The sequence below is a fragment of the Cavia porcellus genome, unplaced genomic scaffold (genome assembly GCF_034190915.1).
Source record: "Cavia porcellus strain 051 isolate PalLab524CR breed Dunkin Hartley unplaced genomic scaffold, mCavPor4.1 scaffold_20, whole genome shotgun sequence".
Classification (NCBI taxonomy): domain Eukaryota; kingdom Metazoa; phylum Chordata; class Mammalia; order Rodentia; family Caviidae; genus Cavia; species Cavia porcellus.
This window is the reverse complement of record NW_026947503.1, coordinates 50534617-50556179: the sequence shown is the minus strand read 5'-3', so window position 1 is coordinate 50556179 and position 21563 is coordinate 50534617. Positions and strand designations below refer to the sequence as shown.

The 21563-nt window shown below is 37.8% G+C and overlaps 1 protein-coding gene and 1 long non-coding RNA gene across 3 annotated transcripts in view; both read right to left on the bottom strand.

Annotated features, from left to right (window-relative positions):
• Window positions 1–210: 210 nt before the first annotated feature.
• Window positions 211–6263, bottom strand: LOC134471877 (uncharacterized). The gene is made up of 4 exons (XR_010041583.1): window positions 5807–6263; window positions 4922–5140; window positions 2814–2945; window positions 211–1649 (listed from the first exon to the last, which is right to left on the bottom strand). It is a non-coding gene; the product is annotated as an uncharacterized LOC134471877 (long non-coding RNA).
• A 1627-nt stretch (window positions 6264–7890) lies between these two features.
• Dsc1 (desmocollin 1) overlaps window positions 7891–21563 on the bottom strand; it is a 28843-nt gene continuing 15170 nt past the window's right edge. Inside the window, exons 9-17 of one of the 2 annotated variants that reach the window (XM_063231807.1) lie at window positions 20815–21000; window positions 19492–19751; window positions 19199–19341; window positions 14503–14715; window positions 13782–14030; window positions 12085–12206; window positions 11126–11368; window positions 10322–10367; window positions 10055–10236 (exon numbers count right to left, since the gene is read on the bottom strand). In XM_063231807.1, the coding sequence (XP_063087877.1) occupies window positions 10332–10367; window positions 11126–11368; window positions 12085–12206; window positions 13782–14030; window positions 14503–14715; window positions 19199–19341; window positions 19492–19751; window positions 20815–21000 (1452 nt within the window). In that variant the 3' untranslated portion in view covers window positions 10055–10236; window positions 10322–10331. Of the gene's footprint in view, window positions 10237–10321; window positions 10368–11125; window positions 11369–12084; window positions 12207–13781; window positions 14031–14502; window positions 14716–19198; window positions 19342–19491; window positions 19752–20814; window positions 21001–21563 lie in introns of both variants that reach the window. The other variant, XM_003474017.2, reaches the window with a different exon arrangement.

Sequence of the window (21563 nt, the reverse complement as noted above, 5' to 3'; positions counted from 1 at the left end):
ACCTCTAAGTACATAATTTTTGAACTTAGCCAAAAAAAAAAAAAATAATAAGATTTCGTGGCAGACAAATGTTGCTGAATCATGACTTGGGTGAAATAATTATTTCCACCAATCTTTGTTCTCTTCATGTATCAGACTAGATACAGGTCTATATAAGAGAAAACATAAAGGTTTATGGTTTAAAAACACCAGGGCTAATTCACTTACATGAACAAATTTAATTAAAGGCAGGCAGTGCTGAGAAGGTTAGAGGCCAAACAAAGTTATCAGGGATCCGGGTTCTGTCTTTCTACTCTGCCTTTCTTAGCATATGGCTTCAAGCTGAAGGTCACAGAATGGCTGCCTGAGTGCTAGGCATTGCATCTAGGTTTTAGATAATACAAAATGTAATTGGAAGGCACACTCAAAAACAGATACAGCTGAATCAGTTCACCTAGAGGCATCTACCTAGAAGTCTCACACACTCACTTCTCCTTGCCAAAATTTAGGACAGGGGAAATAATGGTCTCTTAGACACAGTGACAGTCTTAATGAAAATGGAGCTCCATTTTTAGGAATGAATGAGGGCCAAAGTTGGAGGGTAACTAACAGTCCATCAAGATGCCCCTTACACACCAAAGGACATGTGTTTGTCAGTCACAAGTGTTCTCTTAATGTGAAACTTGGGATATATTTAATATTAAATATTAGCATTTAATTAATATTCAGTATTGATAATACCAAATATTAATAGCCACATATACTTAATAATTGTGACTTACATTTAATCAAATATATGATACCATGTATTTAATCATAAATATTAATTCTGATTAAAATTTTAAATGACTGAAAGCTTGAGTTTTTTCTGCATAATTTTTTAGTGTGAAATAAATAGAAACACTTATGACATAACCTACTCCTCAGTCCCACCTACCATATTGAAGTCAGCACCACCCACACAAATAAAATTTTTAAAATATGCATGGTACTACACTGGCCCCATAACAAAGCTTGCATGGAGGACCCTGTTTGCCCAAACAATCTCAGGATATTTGCTGTATCCACTGGGGTATTCAGTTGGTTTTGAAACATCTGATAAATTTGTTAAATAGGTCTGGTCAAAACTGATAGAATTTTCGGCACGGAAGGGAACCATCTGATAGAATTTTCGGCGAGGCTAAAAAGATAAGTATGAAATAAAAGTGGCCTTTATTTTAAGAATGTGGAGAGAGACTCCATGACCTCCGGGGTCTGGCATTCTCTCTGCCCGACATGTGGTGTGGCGTGGGAACATCCATGTAGCTTAGGTTTGGGGTGGTGCCTAAGGGGCATTACTGATGCACTGGTAGCCCATTGGTACTCATTTTGTGCCACAGGTAAATTGCTTAGGGATGGGAAAGGTGACCTCAACATACCGCTCCTTGGTTCCACCTCCCAGGCTCCCATCGGCTACAGTGTCCCATCTGGGGCAAAATCCTTTCAGTCCTGTCTTTTGATTATTAGGAAAAAGGGCGAAAATTTTCTTTCTTTTATTGTTTCCTGCTGAAAGGGGGTGCTGTACTGGGGTTTAGGAGCATCGATGGGATGACAGTTGATGACCATGTAGAAGCTGGTGCCAGGTGTTTTAACCAGGACAGCTTTGTCACGGTGAATGCCCGTATGTTAGACTGGAAAAACAAAGAGAGAAGGTGTTATGAGGAGGCAGGCCACTATCATATTCAAGGACCCAGATGAGGTAGAAGGAAAGGTGCCTTTGATTTAGATACGTAATTTTATCAGGACTATGTTGAGGTAGAATCATTGCCATGGTAAGGGAGAATTCTGAAAAATAAGTGTGGGAGGTGATTATTCCCCTATCTGCAAGGGTAAAAGTTAAGAGGGTAGGTAGGTAAGACTTGTCTCTGATATGCATGATGTGGGAATCTTTAGGAAATACTGTTGAGAGTCCTGCTGTAAAAAGGATAAGAAATTAGGAACCAAATTGGATAGCAAAACATGACAGCCTGAGAGGTATGGCTGTGAGGCCTTAGTGAGGTGGAGATGAGTGGGCAAAAAGATGGTTAGATCTAGGGCTGGAAGGGCACCACTTAGCCTGAGTGGTGTGAAACCAGGATGGCAGTCAGCAACTTTGACCGTTTTTGAGGTTGCCGAGAAGACAACAGGTATGGGCCACTCTAACTTGGTTGTAGTCCTTGGGATGATTTGCTGTAACAGGACTTTAGTAAGTTTATCAGCAGTCTCCCTGGTTGTGGGAGAAGCTTTTATGTATCCTGAAAAAGTATAAACAAAGGCAAGAAGATAAAATTTATCTGTCAGTCTTGACCAGGGTTGTGTCTGAGAAATTGGTGAATGAGAAAGGAAGGGGGTGAAATATATCCCAGAGGAGAGGTTTTACTAGCGATAACAGGTGTAAGCTGTTGAGACCTCAGAGTGTCTGGATCAGTTTGCATAAACACAAAGGAATAAAAAGGCATTTTTAAGATTTAGGACTGTAGAGTGAGTGGTGGAGGGAAGGATATGAAAGCATAGTATAAGGGTTTGGCACCACTGGATGGATTGAGGTAACAGCAGCACTATTGACTACCCTGATGTCTGGTACCAGATGATAGAACCCATCAGGCTTGAGTACCAGGAGAATAGTAGTATTATAGGCTGAATGGGTAGGTTTAAGAAGCAGTGGAACCTGCACGAAATAGGCCCTGTCTGTACAGGTTGCATAGGTTGGCTATCAGTACCCCCTACAGAGACTGAGGACTTAATACAGTGGCCTGAAAGCTCAGGAAGAACCCTATACATGGCCTCTATGTCCACAAGTATAGAGAATGTCTTACCTGAGACCTCTAGTGGGACTTGGGACTCTGAGGACACCTTAATGGGGGCTGTGGGCCCCGTCAGCCTTCAGCAGCAAGTCCAAGCAGATCTGTCAGCAATGAATCTGGCAGTGTTGGCATTTTCTGTGAGGGCTAGAAGTTAGGATGGCTTACTTACTCTCTGGTGGCTAGGACAGTCCAGTAGCCCTGGGATAAGGCCCCAAAGGAATCCCAGGATGGGGCACTCTCTTGCCCAATGTCCTGCTGCATTTGAGGCATGGTCCATGGGGAGGGGTGGGCTCAGGCAGCTGCATCTTGTATAGGTTTACCTGTCTCAGAACTCCAAGTGTCACTGCTAAAAGATCAGATTATTATTTTTTTTTTATCTCTGTGGTTGAAAACATGAAGCCATATTAAGAAGGTCTCCCTGTGGGGTTTGAGGGCCAAGTTTAGCCTTTTGTCTTGGAATCTGGTCCACAGTAGAAGGTATCTGTAGAATTAATTAAGTATGCAGGAGTCAAATATAATCAACAGGGTATTTATGATTATAACTTTACATAAGTATCTCTTTATGCTTTTAAAATGTCTAATGCCATCTGATTTTTGGAGGATGGCCTGTTTTATTAATTTTACCTTTCTATTTAGGAGATAGATCAGCTATGGTATCATTTAATGCCAGTTGAGTACAGTTAATTATGGTTCAGCAGAGGACAGAGCCAGGGCAGGCAGACAGGCTGGGAAAGGCTCAAGTCTGGCTTCTGCCTCAGCGTTGGTCTTGTTCTGGAAAAGATCTAGTGGATCCCAGAAAAAGGAATTTATAGTTACCTCTTAATTTCTGTTGTTAAACAGCTAGAAGATTGGTACAGTACAATATAGGCAGTAAGCTTAACATAGAACATTAAATGTCTATCAACCATGAGTGTTTTAACATTTGAATGCTGAAGAAATTTGTGAAACATCTCCAAGCATATGTCTGGATCTGAAAGAAAACATTCGTCATCATATATTACATAAATTTTTGTTTAAAAATTATTTGACTGGTTTACTCATGTTGGTCTGATTTGTATTTCTTGGCTGAAACACAAGAAAAAGACAGCAGAAACAATCCCAATTTTATATTTGAAAGCATGAATATACCATCAGATCAGTAACAATGAATTGCCCGCTTCGACCTGTTGTCTCTTTCTCCGTGCTGGCGCTCAGAGCCGTGCTTGCGCTCAGGGGTGAGGGCTGGGACTGCTCAGGAGATGCTCGGAGTGTGCAGGGCAGGGACGGAGCATGGAGGGTGGGGAGTGGCGCACACAGGGTGGTGGGCGGGGCATGGAGCTGGGGTGCAGTGTGAGGGCCCAGAGCAGCCCATGCAAGCCATGCTGATTGGTGCGCCATGTATGCCCCATCTGTGCCACCAGTGTCGTCTGCATCACCAGCGGGCAGTCTAACACTGTCCATGCGCACTTCCCCCAACACTGCCTGGGTGCATTTCCCCCATCCTGGTGGGAAAGGCAGGTCAGCACACAGCGTGGGAAGGGACTGAAAAAATGGGTGAAGCAGGGAGGAAAGGAGAACGCTGAGAAAGCTGCAGAGTTTGGTGTGTGAGATATAGGGGAAAGGCTGTAAAGAAAGAAGTTATCTCCTAAGTGCTGGGAGGGAGAGGGATCCTGAAGGAGCAGAGGGAGAGACCCAAAGATGGAGAATTTTTGCAAACTTGTCTGTCAGTATGATAAGCTATAAATAGGTATGGTTTTGAGGGGGACAGGAAGCAGTCCCCAAGATAAGAAAATCCGGTGTGGGGCCCAGCCCACGGAGTCACAGTCAGGTGAGGCAACGGACCGTGGTCTAACCAGGTCAGGTTGTCACCTTAACCTCTTAGACCGAATGGTAATCAGTAATTGGTTCCAAAGCACATGTTTTTTGGTCGTCACCAAAGGCATGAGTGGTTTCCCATGGATTACAGTAACGGCTCTGACCATGAGAGCTTTAGGGCTCTAAGGGATGTGAGATCTTACAGTAAAAGCTCTGCCTCAGGGCTGTCTAAAGACAAGAGAGCACCACTCGAGTCCAGGGAACGGGAAGAAGACCCATGTGGGGCCTGGCCCAGCGTCGCTGAGTAATCTCCAGAGTTTGCTCACCTGTGGTAAATGAATTAGACTGGTGCTGTTTGCAAACCAGCAGCAACAAGTTTAGCAGCTCCCGCGTGTTCAGAAGTGAGGAATTAATCTACTATGCAGCCCAGTCTGTGAACAGCAGGGGACTCATCAGCAGTCTCTTGTCTACCGTTCCTGGTCAGGGAACCATTTGATAGAGTTTTCAGCGCAGAAGGAAACCATCTAATAGACTTTTCGGCATGGCTAAAAAGATAAGAAGTATGAAATAAAAATGGCCTTTATTTTAAGAATGTGGAGAGAGATTCCATGACCTCTGGGGTCTGGCATTCTCTTTGCCAGACACATGGTGTGGGGGCACACATGTAGCTTAGGTTTGGGGTGGTGCCTAAGGGGCATTGGTATTCATTTCGTGCCACAGGTAAATTGCTTAAGGGTGGGAAAGGTGACCTCAAGACAGAGCTCCTTGGTTCTGCCTCCCAGGCTCCTATTGGCTACAGTGTCCCATCTGGAGCAAAATCCTTTCAGAAACTAATGTGAATTTGACAAACTGTGATTTTTCTTAAATATGAGTTCATGAATTAACTTTACTAAGTGCAATGGGGAGAAAGTCATCTCACACTACCCTGCCAGGGCCGTAATTCCTAGGTCTGTGCAGGGTGGCTCAGAACAGCAGGGTCACGCGTGTGTCTGTCCCTGCACCACTTCGGCCACAGGCGATCAAGCTGCCCCTCAGGAAGGTGTCAAATTCAGTTTCATTCTGCATCAGTGAACACCTTCCAGCACGCAGCATGTAGCACAGAAAGCCATTACAGGTGCAGAGGAATCAGAGAGCACAGGAGAGCTGCTGCCCCCTGAGCCAGTGGCTGAGCTGCCTTTGGGTCTCCAGCTCAGCCAGGCACATTTGCTTACCTTGCGGGCCACCACCTTCCGCTGAGGGTGCTTGTGCGGCTCCTGCCAGATGGCTGTTCACCTGCTAGCCTGTGCTGTGTCTTCTCGCCTGGTCCTTTGTGTCACGCTTATCAGAGTTTTGTGTGCCTGCTCAGCTCCCCAGAAAAGCTGGTAAAATGTTGATTTGGATTCAGAAAAGCTGGTGGGTGTCGCAGAGCCAGTGCAGAGGGGAAGAGTGCAAGGTCAGGCCTTCCCAGATGTGAAGGGCAGAAACAGCCCTGGGTCACTGAAACAGCTCAACACAGGGGTCTGACCCTCAGAGCTTCCTATTCCGCAGGGCTGAGCTGGGACCCATGAATCTGCCTTCCTGACAAGTCCCCAGCTGATGCTGCTGGGCCAGCAGTCTCATTTCCAGGATCAGTCATTTAGGGTCAGGCAGAGGTGCTGAGAGTGCTCGGTGGTAGAGCATAGGCCTTTAGTTAAGTCCTATGACCGGCAGAAACAAATATTTTTAGTATGGATCTAAAGACAAGAAACACAGCCTAATACGGATATGGTAGTGTGTGCCTGTAATTCCAGTGTTTGGAAAAATGAGGCAGGAGAATTGCACATTGGAGCCTTGCCCAGACACTTAGTTATTTGGTGAAACAAAAAAGGTTGGGGATGTAGCTCAGTTGCAAAGGCATTGGGCTCAACCCCTAGCCCTCCCACATACACACTCATAAAAACTTCCACAGTTAAAGGTATTCACCATTGTACGCTGAGAATTAAATGAAACACATGTTAAAATCTTATATATTCTCAGAGAAAAATGCAAGTCAGAGCAAGGCTATCCATGCTTTTATTTTATGCTCTGAAATTAAAGAATAAGTAACTTCTAACTCTGTAGATTGGCTTACCAAAGGATATTTTAGTCCCATCAGTCAAATCCTTAAGAAATGGAGATAATAAAACAATTTATCTGCCTAAAAATACATACTATGAATGTGCCTCACATACTTGTTTTCATAATACTTAAACCCTTACATTGGTCTATTTATATCCATTTGAAAATAGGTATGGGATTGGTAATAAGGATTCAGTTAACATACAGATTTCTTTATCTTCTATGTAAATATATATTTCAAGGATTCAAAAAATATTCTCATTTAATTTTACTGGGCTCTACAAAATTGTTAAGGGTCTGCTCATTCTTAGACTCTTGCTATGTTTCATTTCTCTTTCCCTACCTAAGTAGGAAGATGAAAGCCCTAGGGTCTAGCCGTGATGTCTCTCTCAAGACAGGCAGATAGATGAGACGGAGAAAGGCAGGAATATGCATTGCTAGTTCCAACTCATTTCATGTAAGATTTTCAACTAATACAGGATTTTTATGATTAACATGTTATAGAACAGAGTAACAAAAATCCTCAACTCTAAAACAGCTACTTTTAGCATTTTCCAAATAACATATCATATGATATTTTCTGCAAGGAAAGATGTGCATAGATATCAGGTTTTAGGAAGTACTTTAAATAAAATTAGAAGCAGCTCAAACTTCAGTAGGCTTTAGAAGTACTTCTTGAGGCTCATTTATAAAAATTACAGAGATTTCTGTCTTGGTGTCCCTAAGGAATTCTTTCAACAGAAATACTTGAAATCTAAATCAAGATAAGGAAAACTGGACTGCTTATTTCCCTAATGTTATGATTTGTGGTTGAATGACCCCCTCAAGCCTCAGATAATCATGGATGCAACTGAGTCTGGTGTTCATGATTGGTTCATTGTCTGGCACTGGGATTGGTGGTGTGAGTGCTGTACCCGCACAGGGGTGGAGCCAGCATATAGTGTAAGGGCAGGAAGAAGGTGTTCACTCTTGGTGTTTGCAGTGGCCATGAATGGCTGCCCCACCATGGAATCCTACCTTGGAGCCTACTGAGTACAGACTGAAACCCCCAAAACTGTAAGAAATAAACCTTCCCTTGCTTCACTTTGGGTGTCAGGTATTTTGTATCAACAATGGGAGAAAAGTAACCAAGACGCCTAACTATAGATTTCAGTATAGAAAGCCAATTCAGAACTATTAATTTACAGTCAAATAACTCACAATCAGTTTATATGAAATAAAGTATTTTATTAACAAACTAATTTTAAACAGTTTGATGGAGTTTCATAAATTTCATCAATCATACAATTATCATGTATTATTGAGTTTAAACAGAAAATGACTTTGAATTGCCTAAAGACATTAAATTGCCTAAAGACATTAATCAAGTTATTCTTTGATCTTTCTTTGTGGGATAAATTTTAATAATACTTCCAAATATTTTAAATATTCAAACTTCTTAATAAAAATTCATTTCCAACATTCTAGTAATCCTTCAGAACATCATCTGTTGCTGACTGAGAAATCCGCCTCAGGATATTACACAAACTTTATACTTGATTTTTTGTTACATGTTTAAGCAAGTCACAAAGAAATAGGAAAATGAGCACATATAAGTTAACATTCAGCTAATACTTTTAATTACTCATAGAACAACTATATCTACATTCAAAAATACAACTTATGATACTATGATATATTCAAATTTATAATACTATATTTTAAATTTCAAAACTCCTATCACTGTCCAAGTAACATTTATGTCAAACAGTACAAATTCCCCTATAACCTTACAGTGACTGTAAAACTCATACATAGTAAACATGTTATAAGACCAAATCTGGCTTATTAAAGCTACATTTTTCTTTTGCTCCAAAATCCAATTTCTTATTGAGACGCACCTTTCCTTAGAAACTGAGATTGTAAGACTAGCCAAAAAATTTACAAGAACAAAAAAGATCACTTTTTTTAAGGACAGCTAGTGAATAGTTTAAACAAAACAATTTAATTTGAGAAATTTCCACATAATATATATTGTTATCCTGCATAGCTTTACAGAGCTTGCCACAAGTGACTAAGAGATTACTTAAATATATATCTTATTTCTAGATGAGTAAAATGTTACATCCCATTAAAATTGTATGACTTCAAAATAATTTACTTTTGTGTTTGTACATTTATCCAACATTCAAGGAATGCGTGGTCATTGTTGCTATAATAAGTTTTAATTTTTTAATGCATTCATATAGGTGTTAGCTACTATTTCTGATTTTCCATTTTAAAAGAGTAATTACCAATGTAGACTGAATATTAAATTCTAATGTAGAAGTGAACTAAATTTTTACCATATAGAAAGTGCCAAGCTTTGTGTGTCAGAATTGTAGTCTGATGCCTTCAGGACTCATTGTACAGATGCTTGGATGTACAGGATGAAAGCCACTGAGGTGAGGTCTGTGTCCAACCAGAGGTTAAAAGGGTTTGCCAATATATTTATATTTTTAAAGACTTATTAGTAAGTCATGTTAGACATATGAAACATTTGAGGGCAGGGTTGAAACAGGGTCTTCTCACGTGTTCCAGGTTGGCCTTGAACTCAGTGTAGCCTAAACTGACCTTGAATTTGTGACAATCCTCCTGACTCAGCCTCCTAAGTGCCAGGATTACAGGTGTGAGCCACCAATCCCTGTGAAACATACTTTAGAGCCTAAATTAACTCACAGGCATCAGGGTTGCAATTCTTTTACATAATCCTCGGCAAAGTCTCTGCTGCCCATGCTACTAGTCTAGGTTTTTCCTACAATCCTGAGGCTGTAGGTACCAGGCAGCACAATCACCTGGGCAACAACCCCAGGACTAAGCTCTGAAGGTCCTGGGAGACCCTCCTCTGAGGAGTGGAAGGAAGTAAGAAATGAACTCATTTACCAACAGAAGGCCACACTTAAGAATACCATCCTTCTCTGGCGCTAAAGAAAATAAGCCCCAAATCATAATTTTCCCCGTGATTTTGAAGAAACATTTTAATTTGTACATCTAAAGTGAAAATTCATTCGGAATAGCCTTCGCAATACCCAACCCTTGCACAGACTTTTCACAGCGTACAAGGCAGCGGCAGTTTTCAAATCCATAGAAGGTGCGAGAGCATACCCTGTGCAGTCTTAAAAGGACAGAGCAGTATGTACAAGCAGGACAGAGACCGGGCGGTGCAGCTTTGGCCTGGAGGGATGCGGAAGCCCTGGCGGACTCGGAGAGCTGGGGGAGCCTCGTAGTTACAGTAATAAACACAGCTCCCTCCGCTAGGCAGAATCCCGAGCAGAGGCTGCTGTCATCGTTTGCTATCCCATAGACTCCCACACCTGCATTTTAGATGTTACTCTCCTAAAAGGCGCATTTATTTCCTTATGCATGTCTTTGCTAACGTCCTAAATTTGGGTTCCAGGTAGTCTAGAAACTCCATCCCTTCTTCCTCCTGCCGATCGCTGCAGCAGCCCACCGAGCCGGCCAAAGAACCTTTGCCCTCGTAGGTGTATGAGCGAACGTAGTCTCCGGAATGTTTGTGCTCCTCGTCTTGCCCACACAGGTACACTTTCTGTATGGAGAAAGAGCACATTTTATTATTTGTTTTTTAAAAAACACCTAAACAGATTTGCGTAAAAATGATGTCTTGGATTTACCTTTTACTGTTTAATTTTTAATCAGAGTGTGTCCTCTAATGGATTCCTACATATAAAAAATGCACATGATTGGTCTGTATTATATTCATTCTTAAAATATAGCAAATAAATCAATGCCCCTCGTGAACACATCTATGAAAATAAGGCGACACATACATCACATAATTCATTTCCAAGTTCCCATTTGAACATAAGATGCGTATAGCTGAAATTTATCTCTGTTGATTTTTCATGTATGTGCAGAATCAAAGCCAATATAGACAATAATTCTTATGTTTGCAGACTAGTGTATGGTTATAATACTGAAATATGTTAAATTGGCTATCAAGATATCCTGGTTAATCTGAGCCAAAAAGAAACAAAAACAGCAAAAACAAAATTAGTAAATAAAACCCCAAATGAAAGCTTAATCATCTGTCTGCTAGTTTAAATAGCCAGATCTTCATAGCTACTTGCAAAACTCAAGCACACTGACAAATAGGATGATTCATGATCTGATCATTGCAACAAATATTTCCCTGGAGAAGGTTCCTTTGGTAATTGTTAAGAAAGAACGACCAGCTTTTAGTCTTCCTAGATACATTCCCATCCACTATACCTAGATGAAGTATAGTAAACTATATTTTCAAAGTTGAAGTTAGGAAGTCATTTTGCTCTTTGACTTTGGAGCTCGCATCGCATTTATACTAATTAAGAATTGAAGTGTAATGTGTCCCAGGTGTATGAGTAGTATAATTTGGGGAAATCCCCTGACTGATAATGCTTCACTTCATGTGACATGAACTTGAAGACACTGGCACTTACTTCGCCGATCCGAGGCTGGGTGAAGCTCTGCCAGTCGGTGTAGGTGTATCTGCCGATGTCTGTCACTCCCTTTGTGGACTCCAAGGTTTGATGGCCACCTCCTTTGCTGGACTCCAAAGTGTAGCCTCCTTTGGCCATATCAAAGCTTTGCTGTCTTTTAATTCCCTGGCCACCAACAGTACCAGCAGATATGCTTGTGTCACAAATGTTAGATGTCTGCATAGGGAGTCTAATGTTCGCTTCCTAAAAGTAAAGTTACAGATAAAATGAGCGAATCAAGATGAAACTGACAGTTCACTTTCTTCCCTACCAAAGACAAATCATTTACCTGCTGTTTCAGCTCTCCACATGTAAAATTGGAATCATATAGTAGCCATACCATAGATGTTATGGGTTGAACTGAGTCCCTTAAAAATGTGTGTGTTGAAGCCCCAACCAGCAGTGCCTCAGAATGTGACCTTATTTGGAAACAGGGTCATTGCAGACACAGTTGCTTAAGTGAAGATGAAGTCATACACAAGATACCTGATCTAGTCTGACCAGTATGCTTCCTCACGAAAGCAAGTGATCTGAACACACAGGGAGAATGCTGTATGAAGATTTGATTTATGCTGCTATACGCTCAGATATTACAAAAAGCTAGGAAAAAGGCTTGGTCCACATTTTCCCCACGGCCTTCAAATGGGACACAGCCTTAGCCAGCACCTGTGTGTCTGATTTCTACCTTCCAAAGCCTTCCACTGTTTAAGTCATTCAGTTTGTTATGGCAGTCCTCTGAGGGAAATGCAATGAGACTGTGAGGTTTAAGTGGGTCAGAATGTGCAGGGCACCTCAAACTCTGCTTGGCACAATGTGTGTTCTGTAAACATTGTGCCCAGGTGATTACTGCCATTATTATATATTAAGCCACTCATCCTTGGGTCATCATAGAAGTCAAAGGGAATTGAAATCTGAGTTACCGTTACTTCTTCTCCGGGTCCTTCAGTATTTGATACAATTAAGTTTTGCTGGGCTACATCCTCTGGAAAACGTTTCTTTACTGTTGTCTTAGTAGTAATACAGAAACATGTAAACAACATACCTAAAGAATTAAAAATCGAAATGAAATTCTTTCTCCTGTTGGTATATATTGAATAATTTGATTATAAGATTTTTTTAAAAGTTTCTCTGTACAAATTTTTAAAATTCATTTAATAAACTGAAGTCAATCTTAGGCATAAAACTTAAAGAATATTTAAAAATGCATTAGTTATTTAATCATCTCTGCTTTAGATTAATATTAGCTTATTTCTCAGGTTCAAAATTAATTTATTTGTATCTCTTACTTCTTCTACATTGAAATGGTAACTTTGACTGAAATCGAAGATAGTATTATTGGTATTTAAAATTATATGTAATGCATTTAAAAGGCTTAGAACAAAAAGCACAGAACTTTAGGTGGAAGTATAACAAGAAAGGGAATTAAAATCAACATCTGGGGGGCTGGGGATTTAGCTCAGCGGCATAAGCGCCTGCCTTGCAAGCAGGCAGTCGTGAGTTCGATCCCTGGTACCGATAAAAAGGAAAAAGACAAAAAAAAAAAAAATCAACATCTGTTTTTGAAAGCATTCATCAACTAATACGTTGCTAACAGGAACATTTAGCTCCATTTGAACTTCAAACCAAAATGAACTAAAGGCTAAGTGATAAGTTGTGAATGCAATGCTTTCTTGTAGATAAGAGACATTTAAATATGAGGAATGTTTTTACTACTTTTACATCTCCAAAAGAACAGTTTTAAGAGTGCATAATTTTACTTTCCTTTGCATCTTTGCATGCATTACTGTTTTGCGATGGTTCATTTTAGGACCATTTTCCCTCACTGGTGTTTTCTTATGATGTTAGCTAAACTACTTCATTAACAGTGTGGAATGCAAACTGTCTCTGGAACTGTGCTATTTTCACTAATTCTTTTTGTACTTCTGTGTTCCCTCGGTAAACCTGGCTGCTTGAAAGACTGTAATAGTTAATAAAGGAAGAACTCTTAATAATCTTATCCAGCTTCTTCATTTTACTCATGGGAAAATGTGGCTCACAGGTGATTATTAACGAACTAAGGCTACTACCCTTGAAACTTAAACATTTGAATCTGCTGCTAATTGATATTTCTTTTATGACTCAGAACTACAACTTATAAAGTAGATCCAATGCTTTTAAGAGGACACATGTGCCAAAGGTTATCCATGTCACTAATATGAAGAATCGCCATATATTTTGTCCTAAACTGACATCATTTGCTAAGTGTGCTTCCAAATGGTATGTGCATGAGCTGAAGGCTTGGACCCCACTTGAGCACTGTTGGGAGGCTCAATAGGAGGTGGAGTCTATGAAAGGAAGTCATCTCTAAGATGTGCTCTTAATGGGGACACTGAATCCTTTCCCCCTTCTGGTCTGTTTCCCCCAGTTTCATGAAGTTAGTAGCTTTGAATATCATGTGATTCCACTCACTGACTCAAATCAGCAGCACCAATCAACCCTGGACTAAAACTACGAGCCAAAATAAACCTTTCCTCTTATCAACTGTTACCACAGTTACTTTTTTTTTTAATAGTAAAATAAGCTAACACATGAGAATTAGGCAAAATTTTAGTTAAGACTTTCAGATAATGGCACTTACACAGTAACAATGCAGAACCTAAAATCATGGCGAGAATCGCCCACTTTCCAAGAATTACGTTTGAGCTTGGCACTTTAACATCCCTGTCATCCACCACACTCATTCTGCATTCAGAGGGAATCGTGCAGTCACAGACTCTCACTGACAAGATATGTTTTGCAGAAATGCCATGTCTGTCTTGTATGTGGATAGGCACAGAATAATAGTTATTTTCGAGTTGCTGCCGTCCACGAAGAATGGCACGTTTACCTAGAAAAAAACGCAGAGAGAATGTATAGGTACATGACACTTCAGTAGCAATAGTATTTCCATTGGCATTATTGAGAGGGATTAATTTGAAATAAAGCATTCATGAATCCTTTTTTTTTCTTCTTAAAAATTATTTTGATTTCTCACAGAACGAGAAAAATATTGATATTATTTTATGCTCCCATTAGACTAATTTACACTAATCTACATTTGCATGTTATGCAAATGGTTATATAAAATGAACTTATGTTCTTGTAAGAGATACTTTAACAAGAATCTAAGTGTAATATATATAATGTATATATAACTTATGTATAGAATTTTATATGTAATATATATGGTATTCTGTTCTTAGGGTCAATAAAAAAATTTCCCAAAATGAACATGTATTTCATGATTAACTAAGATAATAGTGAAGACAATCAGACATCTTGAACCCATATTGATTAAAAGATTTAGCAGAATTTCTTACCATCCTTTGATTCTACAGTCCAAAGTTTGTTGACAGAACTATCCAGCTGGAAATGAAAAGGTGGACCATTTTCAGGCCCATCTGGGTCTTCCGGTTCCAGAATAGCGTAATCTTGATTGTGCTGACAAATGGTGACATCTTTGTCAATTTGTGGTGGGTGATCATTTAAATCTTCCAAGAAAACTACTAATGTTCCTGTGCAGGATCGGCCAACTAAGATAAATCAAAAATACGCGATTTTTCCACTTAGTTGTGTGTTTATTTTCAATAATTTATGTAATATACAGATGATACTTGCTTTCAAATAGCTTCCTGGATCTCAGACACAATTATTATAAAACCATGTCATGCCGCTCTCTCTGGAAGACTGGTGGGCGGTAAGATATCTTTCCGGGTGCTTTTTTTTTTTTTTTTTTTTTTTAACACTCAAAGGTAACTGGGTATGGTGGTGCATGCTTATAATCCCAGTACTCAGGAGACTGAGGCAGGAAGATTGCCACAAGTTTGAGGCCAGCCTTGGACTACGTAGTGAGTTCAAAACCAGCCTGAACTACATAAGGAGACCTTGTTTCAAAACACAAAAATAAATAAATAAATAAGTAAAAAGAAAAACCACTGAAAGGTGTGGAGTTTATGAAGAATGTAAATAAATAATCTGTCTAAAATTGATTTCTTGCATTCTTTATAAAGGCATATATTCACCCCTAGAATAAAAGTATTTGATATTTGGTTATTGGTTATTTGTTCAGTCTCTTCTCTTTCTCCTTATATATCTTTTGTTCAAAACTTATGCAACTTCTTATCAAACCATCTAGGTATTTTCTTTCCTATACACTTTGGCACATTTTTGTTGCCCCTTCCCAGAACACTTTGCTTGATAAAACTTATTTTATTTTGATTTTACTTTATCCCCAGAGCTTCTTCCATGCTAAGCATGTTCTCTACTTCCCCAGGCCAACCTTGTTCTCCTCTTGAAGCTTGGTAAGACCCAGAGTGGTACCTCGGTTTGTGAACTTAATGTATTCTGTGATTCTAGAAAAGATGGCCACATTTGTGTTTGTGTGGGGAAGATGATCACAGCCGTGTTCGTCACCCAATGTAGAGTTTACAAACAACAGCAAAAAATTTGCCAAATGCTTCTGTTTGCAAACCAAATTGCAAACAAAAGCATTCAGGAACCAACATATCACTGTATTCTTACCCGAGGAACCTGGTGTTTCTTGACCAATTGAAAACCAGTGCTACTGCACTGAACATAATGCAGTTATGCTTTTTATGCTGGGAAAAGATGCAACTGAATAAGCCAGAAAATTTGATTTGTACCCTGACCCTATTTCAATTAATATGTTCTTCTTGTTGCCAGGGATATAACTCAGCAGCACAGTGCCTGCCTGGTGAGTGCAAGGTCATGAGTTCAATACCCAGTACCAAAAAAAATAAAAAAATTTAGAAATATGTTCTTGTTAACCAGAGCTGTCTCTTACTTATCTATTGACTGCTGCTATTGTTAGCCCAATATTTCACATATAAATCTCAAGAAATATTTAAAGTACAGCCTATAGTGAGTGTTTTAGAAATAGCAAAGTTTGGAAACATCTTCAAGTTCTATCATTTGTAAAAGAAAAATACACTTTCATGAATGATATGATTTTAACTTGAATCAAATGAAAGTATGATAACTGATCTAATTTCTCATTGTCTTACATTTATGCTGGCCCAAAATACTGAAATATGTATGCTGAATTTATCATAAACACTATAAATCCTATGCAAATATAACCCCTTTTTTCTTGTTAGTTTGAAAGAACCCCTAAATCATACTGTGTAATGTAGTTCAGATAATTTTTCTGTTAATTAATGACAAAATTATTTATGCATAGTTATTTTTAAACTAGTTACTTATATGAAATTATTGGATATATTTATTCTATCTGAACCAAGTTTTAAAATATCTCTCTAAATTGAAGAGACATATGTCTATTAAAAGAAGCCTATAATGACAAAAACCTGCAACATTTTCAGACTGCCAGAAAATTGTAAGTAAATCTGAATATAAGCAAAAACTTCCAAATCAGAAAAACTAACAAAGAAATAAATTATAGAAAAAGGAAGCCTTTCATTTTGGTTTTTTTCTCTTGCTTTGTTGTTTTGATTTAGATAAGGTTTTGCTAAGTTGCCCAGGCTGAACTCAAATTATCCTCCAGCTTTCTCCTGGGCTCACTGATAGGCCTGTGCCGCCACATCTTATAGGAAGCTTTTCTTAAAAAAAGTTGCTACAGAGACTTCACAAACTCAACGTAAGTTGACACATGTTCTATATTTTTGCTTTTTAAATTTAAGTAGATGATCTTTCTCAATGGAAAAAGTAGAATGGAATCACACTGTAGCATCTAATAATATATGGCAGCTGAAGGAAACCAAAGTTATATTTAACATTTATCACATGGCATTATTTGTTAGTATGGTTTCTGTGTTTAAGGTAGTTGATGAAAACAGAATGAAAGATTCTTGAAATTGTTAAAATAGATATCAGTCAAAATCACACCTGAAAATAAAGTCTTGATTTCCAAAACTAGAAAGAGCCACAGTAACATTTCATTTTGCCTCTGGGAAACTGAACCAAATGTGATTAATGATAATAGTTGAAAGGCAACCAGATATATTTGTCTACTTCAAAGCTTATTTTTTTTTTTTTTTTTTTGTCTTTTTCCTTTTTATCGTTACCAGGGATCGAACTCACAACTGCCTGCTTGCAAGGCAGGCACTTATGCCACTGAGCTAAACCCCCAGCCCCTTCAAAGCTTATTTTAAAATTAAGTACATAAGCAAATGACAAATATTGGTGAATAGGGACTGTCATAGTCACAGAGCTGGTAAGTATATTATAAGCTAAATAAACCCAATCTCATGATGCTTCAACAAAGTGTAATTCTGAAAAACATTGTACTCCATTGCTATTTAAGTGTTTTTAGAAACCAGAAGCTCACTACATGCATCAGCCTGCTGCATGTGTGAAGATTTTAGGTTCCTTCTTCTTGAGCTACAATAACGGGTCCTAGTAATTTCCAATCTACACACAAAATGTGTGTACACACCTCCACACAACAGCCCAACATTATTTGCTATTTTAAGAAAATTCCTTTTATCGACGCCCAGAGTAAGAGCATATTTTGCAATGTTTAAACTCAATTTTCTACATTGAAATCATTTGTTCTAAGTACTACCAATGATGTTCCCCAAACTGGGGAACTTCACAAACTCAAAGAGTACAATGACAGATCTCAATATCCACTTAAACAAACATATGCCAAATTCTCCATTAGATATTTGGTAAAGGTATGGCTTAATCAAAGACAAAGGGTGCTTGTACAAAATTGACCTCAAACTAGTCAGGAGAGCAGAATGCACAGGAGAACAATAGAAATATCCTTTTAGAGTGAAAACACATCACCACCAGCCTAGCACATTTTTCCCAGTGTAAATGATTAAAACTCTTTAAGAACTGACCAAAGACCAGTAGGAACAATCTCAGAAGTTATTACCATTCACTTAAACTACTTTAAAGAAACTACTTTCAAACAGGAAAGGCTATGACACTCTTGGTGGGAGGCATATAAAATAATACATTCTAGAGGTTTTTGTTTTACAACTGCAGAAAAAATAGGATTAAAATATCTGAGACAGCACTATATGAGTATTTTATTGTCAAAATATTAGACAAAAATATTAAACATGAAGTTTCAATACTTACTTTCAACTTTAGCTAATTTCTATGAAATTTGATAGGTATTTATTCCTACAAGTGCCCATGCATTACAAAGATGATTTAAAGATAGGCTATACCTTTACTGTATCAACTAGTTTGATTTGAACATTTGGCTTATGTACATAAAAGCAATGAACACTTTCTTGGGTTAGGTAGGCTCAACAGGCTCGCTCTGTCAGAAAAACACAGTTATCTCAAATGGTTTATATGTAATTGACATGATGATATAAAATAGTGTAAATTCTATTTATATTTTTATACTTATTTTGTGTATGCCTTTGATAAAGTATATTGGCAAAGTGATACATGAAAGTGAAATAGACACTAGAAACCCTTTCTAACATTTATAAACATATTAAAATGGTTTACTGATAGGCATATATGTTTAAAGGGGTTTTATGATCACTACAATGTTTGAAGAACATTCTTTACAAAAAAGATCCTAGCATCAACCAGAGTGATTGCAAACCACGGCAAAAAAGGAGTTATCATTTGCTCCTTTGTTCAAGAAATAGGACAAATGATTTTGTTCTCCATTAAGAACAGCTTCGAACAAAACTACCTAGAACCTACATATATTACACAGGTTGATCCTTTTTACCAAGTTCAAACCATGAAGATCTAAACCTGTACTCATTAAAAAATTGGAGATCCTTTAATACGTCACTGTTTCCTCATCGTAAATCAAGTAATCCAATCCTGCAAACTTAGACTTCGACAATTTGCTCTCTGTAGCTTTGCCCTGTGGCTGTGCTGCTGCCCAAGTCGGCTCCAGTAAAATAAGCAACCATAATGCTTTACCTTACACATTGTGATTACATTAATGCAAATACTGTTTGCATTAGATTTTGGAAATAAACAGATTTCATCTCAGGTTTTCTTAGAAACATATTCTCTACTTACGTTTTACTTCTAGAAAATGTCACTCACCTGCATCCATCGCTACTACTGAGACATTGTACTGGTTGTTTTTTACAAATTTTGATTCTCTATCTAGTTCTTTTACAGTTTTCAAGTTTCCAGTGTTTTCATCAATCTCAAACCAGCCACCTTCATCTTTTAGCATTTTATACCTAATTTGCAGAAATCAAAGATAAGCAATTGAGTAGAAGAGAAAACGTGATCTTAAGAACTGTCATTTAAAATAGACATAGAGCTATCCAAAATTTAAAAATCAATTTACACTCTTATTAAAATTAAGGAACTTTTGAAAAGTACATCACCTTAAGCCGGCACCATCGCGTGTTTCCGGGTCCAGTGCTTTATAACCAAGGATCTCTTTGCCAGCTGGGAAGCCATCCTTACTCTGAACAACTTTTACTGGTGGTTGACATTCAGGGCCCTCGTCACTGTCTTTAATTTTAACAGTGACAGTTGTAGTACACATTTTAGGAAGTGGTGAGTTTGCTGCTTTAGAGAACTGTGCCTCATTAAGTACACCAACTTGCAAAATGACTTGGCGATTGAGTTCATAGTTCAATGGCTGTTCAATAAACATACTTTTATCAGTCAACATGTACCATTATATAAAAACCGTAATCATGATGCCAAGTTTTAACACAAAGGAAATATCATTTTTACATTTAAAATGTTACCAAAAGTTGGTGCTAATGTAATTTTTTAATTAGTTTCCTATAATGTTAAAGCTGTCAAATGTAAAATTATTGATTTTCGGAGTCAATCAAATTCTTTCTCACTTTCCTTTTCAAAGATCTAAGCTTCAATTTTCTAATTACAAGCTTATTAATTGAAATGTAGAAAAACTGTTTTAAATATTCAAATTATTTCATTTCATATTGTATGAGATAACTGTAATTATAAAAACGAAGGTAATATATAAAGTAATCAGGTAGCTATTTGGCTGTATAGAAACAGTTGCTCTGAGTATTTAAATTGAAAGATTCATGATGCTACTCAGCAATGCTTCTTCCCAACAATTGGGATTTTGAGTCCCCTTTAGTTGCTACACAAAGTGCTCAAACCTACACTAGATAATTAGAAAGACTTCTGAAAGCAACAATGTATAAAGGGTGAAAGAAAAAGCAAAAGAAATTTAGAAAGTGAAAAAACTAAATGAAGGAAAGAAAGAATAAAATAATATGCAATATAATATAATAATTAGCACTTTAGAAGTCTTATCAGAAAACACAATTTCCCCATGAAGAACACCCATCTCACGACATCTCTAAGAAAGTAGCCAGGCAAGATAGGTTAGAGTTTAGGGAGGGCAATGGATTGGAGGAACCAATAACTGTCTAAGATCTTTTCTGAGGCAAATATTTGATTCAGTATTTCTTGGATTTTGTTTTCCTTATACATAGAACAATGATATTTTGATATATAGAACACGAGGAAAGTCATGTTCCCTCTAAGGAAATAAACAAAAATGATCTTAATAAAAGATATAAAGTTCATGTAAATCAATGTCTATCAGCATTACTGCAATGTTACAGTCATGTATGCGTGGGAAGTTACTTTTTTAACATCAGTGCACCAATAGGAGTTAGAATTCTTTAAAGCCTTGCATCATTATTTTGTTTACTTACCTTGACAACACACAAGACGCCTTCATTTGTGTCTGGATCTGTGCTAATTTTGAAGTTACCATTTTCATTTCCCTGTAAGATCGTGTATACAGCCTTGGAGTGAGGAGTGTTTGGTAAGTCTTGGTCCTGCACCGTCATCCGTAAAATCTCAACATCTATTCTGTTTTCTTCTACTTCAGTAAAATACTGAAAAAAATTTACCATTTTACATTAATAAATCTATATCTTCAATACCGTTTTCCACTCAAAATTATATTTAAAGGAAAAGTAATATGGAAATGTTTACCCATATACTGAGAAAAAATTTAGAATTAAAATTTAGCTTATGTTTTCCTCTTAAACTGCTTTTTTCAAATCTTTTCCAAATTCTATACAAACTTTACCCTCTGAACATCTCTGACATGATTTTCCAAGCCCTTTTAGCCCTCAGATTTATCTGCTCCCAGAACTTCTACAGTTTTACAGTTTATTCTCTGTTTCAGACAAACTAAGCACTGAATGAATGCTTTCATATTAATATAATAAACACTCCATATTTTTACACATTGAGAATGTATACTGATTTATTACTGGATGACTTACTTTCACATTAATACTTAAAATATTCTTTTGATTTAGTGGTATTTAAGAGAAGGTTTTGGTTTTTTTTTAAGAAAGTAAGCCATAAACTTTTTCCTCCACAAAAAAAAAAAAAAAACATGATTGCAAGAAGCATAAATTATTAAAAGACTAAAAAGGTACTAATTTCA